This window comes from Penaeus chinensis, chromosome 36 (genome assembly GCF_019202785.1).
Source record: "Penaeus chinensis breed Huanghai No. 1 chromosome 36, ASM1920278v2, whole genome shotgun sequence".
Lineage (NCBI taxonomy): Eukaryota > Metazoa > Arthropoda > Malacostraca > Decapoda > Penaeidae > Penaeus > Penaeus chinensis.
In genome coordinates this window covers 10752696-10757695 of record NC_061854.1, presented here as the reverse complement: position 1 = coordinate 10757695, position 5000 = coordinate 10752696, and the positions used below count along the sequence as shown (strand labels likewise).

The 5000-nt window shown below is 47.4% G+C and overlaps 2 protein-coding genes across 5 annotated transcripts in view; one reads left to right on the top strand and one right to left on the bottom strand.

The window, feature by feature from the left end:
- The window catches only part of LOC125045146 (protein lin-10-like), an 88349-nt gene that overhangs the window by 6678 nt on the left and 76671 nt on the right, over window positions 1-5000 (top strand). The gene's annotated exons all lie outside the window — the stretch shown is intronic.
- The window catches only part of LOC125045148 (39S ribosomal protein L38, mitochondrial-like), a 19663-nt gene continuing 15068 nt past the window's right edge, over window positions 406-5000 (bottom strand). Inside the window, exons 2-6 of the mRNA XM_047642287.1 lie at window positions 4390-5000; window positions 3674-3870; window positions 3244-3359; window positions 2778-2914; window positions 406-2393 (exon numbers count right to left, since the gene is read on the bottom strand). The exon at window positions 4390-5000 is cut by the window's right edge and continues 43 nt beyond it. Of these exons, the coding sequence (XP_047498243.1) occupies window positions 2259-2393; window positions 2778-2914; window positions 3244-3359; window positions 3674-3870; window positions 4390-5000 (1196 nt within the window). The 3' untranslated portion in view covers window positions 406-2258. The remainder of the gene's footprint in view (window positions 2394-2777; window positions 2915-3243; window positions 3360-3673; window positions 3871-4389) is intronic.

Sequence of the window (5000 nt, the reverse complement as noted above, 5' to 3'; positions counted from 1 at the left end):
CCTTTTTTTCGTAATGAATGTGTTGATGTAAAGCTATACACTCGTTTCAGTGCGTTTATAACTGCTTAACCAGGGGGAAGATACATTCATTAGTGAGAAAAAAAATATATGAACTGAATATGCTCGACCAGTGCAAATAATGATTTAAGAGAGAGCCATTCACTCTGTTTTATTCATTTGTTTGTTTGCCAGAAAAAGGCAGAGCTAGAAGGAGCGAAGCCTGTGCCTTTCTTTCGCAAGCAGAAAGTCGAGCGCCCTCCTCCTTCCGCTTGATCGGGCAGCGGCTAGCATTACCTGAGGGCCCGGGGGGGGGGGGGGGCAGGAAGGGAGAAGGAGGGGGGGAGAGCAGGTAGGAAGGTTGGCGAAGACTGGGGGAGAGGAGTATTGTCGTATGTCTTTGTTTTCCCCCTTACTGGAGGAAAACGCGAGTAATAAAGACAAACGGAATCTTAAAGGAGGACATCGGAAAGGTGAGAAACAAGAAAATATAGAAGAACAGAGAGAAAATGGAACGAAGTGGGAAGTGAGAGACAGAAAGGGGGCGGCACAGGCGTCAAGAAAAGTGTATTAGTCAACTTTGATACTGTTAGGATGGGCTTCTGCCACTTCGGTACTAATTGGAGTCTTGGAAACCGTAGCTAAAAGAAGAAGAAATGGCGTTACCTGATCAGTCTCGCTCTCGAAAGTGTGTTCCACTTTCGAGTACTCGTACGCCGGGCTGGATGTCGGAAACCAAGACAATATTATCAAGGAGGAAATAAGTCGCGCATCTCGGCTCCAGACTGACGATACCGCTCTTAGGGCTTCGCCGGCAGCGCTGTGAGCTTCGCTTTCAAATCTATAAAGTCTGAACGTTATTAGACGGAATTTGAAGACATTTTAAAAAACTGCCATTGTTTATTTTCTCTCTCTTTTTCGAAGCAGAAAAATACATTCATTAAATGTCATGTTTACAGACCCCCCAGAGAAGGGAAAATACTCAGCAAAAGTTCTTAACCAACATGACGTCATTAAGGTTCCTTTTCGCATAGTCCCGGATCGAGAGGCCAGAATATGGCGGGACGGCAGAGGAGGACCGACCAAATGGCTCTTCCAATTTAACATTATTCCTTGCGGCGGATCTCTCTTGACATAATACATGTGAAGTATTCTGTGACCAGTTAATTGAAGGACGGGTATTTCATTACGGAAGGCAAGGGGAGGGAAGGGACGGGGCCTGACGCAGCGGATAGGAATGGACGGGGATAGCGTGAGCGGAGGGGAGAAGGAAAAAGGAGAGCGGGGAGGTGTGGGAAAAATGCGTGGAAAAAGAAGTCGAATAGATTGATGGGGTTGCGAAATGGGGGGAAAGGGAGGGAAGGAAGAAGACTTTTGGTATGCGGAATACATATGGAAAAGATACATAGGCATTCCCTCTCTCTCCTTTTCTCTCCCTCTCCCTCTCAGTTTAGGTGGGATGTGTACGCTTTTTACAAAAAAAAAAAAAAAACAGTACACATGTGCAGATACATACTGCATAAATGTGTGTATATTCCCCCTGTCAAATTTGATCGTGGGTATTTGTAATTCTACCTGCATGCATATACATGTGGACGTTGTTTGTAATACCATCCTCCCCGCAGCGAGGCAGTGGGGCCGGACAGGAGGGCCGCGCCGTGTAGGCTGAGGCGAGGAGGCGTGCTAGGCCTCGCGGGTGGTGCCGAGTCTTGCGTGACGGCAGGAGAGGCAAATGAAAAGTCGTATATATTGGTTAACTTACATTTATTTATTCGAGTGTTTATTTTGCGTATTTATAGATATGATTTAGGAATTAGTTTTATGTATATTTGCATATATATATATTTTTTTTTTTGGGGGGGGTTACTTTATGTAATTGTAATTGTTTGTTTTTACAATGTAATTGTGTATGATAAGACTAGATAATTCATTTTTGATATAATTTGTACCCACCGTGGAAATCGTTACATTGCCAGCTTTTAAAAATAATTACTCCAACTAGGAATTCATTATTTATTTAAATTCCATCAGAATGGGATTCGATAGAACTTTTAAACATTGGAGTTACCGAGACAACACCTACACTGTAGCTGGCAAGGGCGTTGGTGAGGAGCGTTGACGATGCCACCAGCTGTGGCGTGGGCAAGTGGATGCAACAGCGCGTTGCTTAACTGCCCTTCGCATCTCTGATGTGATTAGGTGATTTTTGTAGACAGGCAAGTAAGCTGGACGAACTGGAAGCAGGTGCGGGCGCGAGTGCACTACTGGCGAGGCGGAGTGCAGCTGTGTTCGACCGTGACGTCCCACTCGGCCAGGAAATAGTTCCCTGCCACGGGACCCTTCAGCCCCAGGTCACGTGACATCGCGTCCAGATCCACGACATCTCGACCGGATTTCTGTCAGGGAAGGAGCAGACGTGTATGGTATATACATTGTTGATGAACCCCGGAGGGAAGAAACGTTATAAACAATCAGATAGATACGAGAAAATATAAATTTATCTCTGTTGATACTGAGCACTTACGTATTCAGACGCATTTAGGATTAAGCTGTTCGAATCATGTTGATCAAGATATGTGCTGGGGGGTTTCCATGTATACATTTACCTCAGATGTTTAAAATGAATCTAAGATAAGCATAGAATCTGATACTCACATTTTCTGTCGCTTAAGGGTGAGTTGTAAAGTGTATTTCAAGGAGTCTTTCGGAACCCAGGTATTATGAGCCTATGCAACGAGGATTTGCAGCTGTATAGCTCACAAACATTACTGGACACTAACCTGACATGACCTGGCCTTAGGAAGCGCAGGGTCATCAGGAGGGATAGCGGCCTGCTGGAGGTACAGCAGAAACACCACACGATGAGAACCCGATCCCTGAGCAGGTCGTGGGGGGTCGTACTGCACCACCTCCGTACCTAAGGACGGAACCGCAAGACCACACAGATCAGCCATTGGTAGAACAGGGGGGAGGGGGAGGGGGAGGGGATCAAGGACTCTAAGGCACAGATGAAGGAGAAGTTGAGTTAAGCTTTGGGGAAAGTTTGGCGACTTGATTTGGTTTAGGACTTCAGGGAGTGCGTGGCACTCGGGCCTGTTTGCCTATGATGTGGAGTATCGCTGTTCTTATTTACTCTTCCCTGTACACGGAGCTTCGTCTTGTTTGCCGTGAAATTGACAATGGAAATTAGATTACTGCTGAGGAATACCAGTTGAAGATGAGATGGATATAAATCGATGAACTGACCCTTCTGTGGCTGCTTGTGAGGGATATTGACCAGCATCCAGTTGACGTAGGGCTTCGCAGGGTGGTCCAGGTCCAACAGCAGAAGGGCGTAATACCGACCCGACTCTCCCGGGAATCTGTGGGCAACGGCGCGATTGTAGATGAGGCTCACAAGCGGGCCAATTTAGATTAACTTGTTGCCGAGCGGTGGGGCTTGAATAGGACAAAATGGCCGGTCGCTTGCCGTAAATACGACCCGGCAACTCGCGTTTCCTGGGAAAGTTATTCTTACCGGAAATTATATGTTTTGATAACCGTGGAATTAATCAGGTGTGTTTTCTATTAATTAATTATATTTTTGAAACTCATTAACTTTGACATGTTCTTATGATTTTTTTTTTATTATATATTATAGATGTATTGATTAGGGTACAATATCGAAGCTTCTTACTGCAAAGCCTTGGGTTGGTGTCTTGCTTGGGCCGGCGTAATAAGTGAACCCAAGTGCACGCACAAGTGGTCACCATAGTTCACGTTGATGAGGTACGGAGGGGGGCGGGGCAGGAAGGAGGGCACGATGCCATGGCTCTCCCACTCGCTCTCCAGGTACTGGCCCCACTCCTCGTCACTGACCTCCTCAGCCCTGACCTGTTGGCAGAGTCATTAAGGGAATGGGGATGGAATTGTCGGTTTGAATTAGAAACGAACATATTTGTATTTGTTTTAAGGAAGTAAAAAAACGAGACGAATTTCGTTCAAAGATTACTTTTGTTAAAAAAATGATGGCGTGGACTCGTGTTCGCTCTCGTGCGTACAGCTTTAACCCTTACTTTGGTTCTGAATCGAATAACATCTACAACGGTGTGCAGCGTTGGAGGGGAAACGACTCCATAAACATACTGCATCGTCAATTAAAGTCCATATTTCACAGGGTTTCCTATCACTTGCTGTGGAGTCTCTATCGTTTGGGTTGTCATTTCGTCGTTGTTCTCCGTTGTTGTGGAACGGATTTAGCAGTTTTTTCAGTTACTTCGGTGTTTTTTATCTAGTTTTCTGTATATATTTTCGAGAAAGTTATTATTCCATGACAAACCACAGTCTATAGCGAGGGTCTGTCATTCTACAACAAGAAATTAGTAATTCCAATCTATGAACAAAGATATATACCTGTATTGTTGGTTCGAAGAAGGTGTGCATGGAGGCCGGTAATGGCGCTTGATTGAGGGACTCCTCCAGGTTGGGGTACTCCTTGAGGCGGCTGACTAGGTCGAGGGGCAGATGAGCCGGAATCTCGGGCGCTCTCGGGGCCTCGGGCGCTGGGTGGGCCACTCTTGTAGACTCGAAGTGAGACAAGGAGTGTAAGGGCGCCTGCGATCCGGGGGGTGACTGGGCAGGCTGAGGCACGCCATGTGGAGACGTGGTTGGCGACTCGAGGGCGGGCGAGAGGCCTAGAGATCCCTGCGCCTCCTGCTGGTGATGTTCACGAGGAGGGAGGGGCGTGTCTGCCGCGGGCGGTCGTGTAAGACTCGACAAGTTTACAGGGAATGATAGGGCTGGAGTCGTGAAAAACTCGTGGGCGGCGGGATGGGGCGTGGGCGCCTGAGGTGGACGCGCAAGTATCACGCCCCCGGGAAGATTGTGGCGGTTCTCGTGAATCTTCAGCAGTTGCCGAAATCTCTGAACACCGTGAAATCCATGCGTATCGGGGGCACCCTGGACGCGAAGGGACCTGGACTCGGCGATTCCGTGCTGTCCCTGAGCCAGGCAGCAAAGCGCGG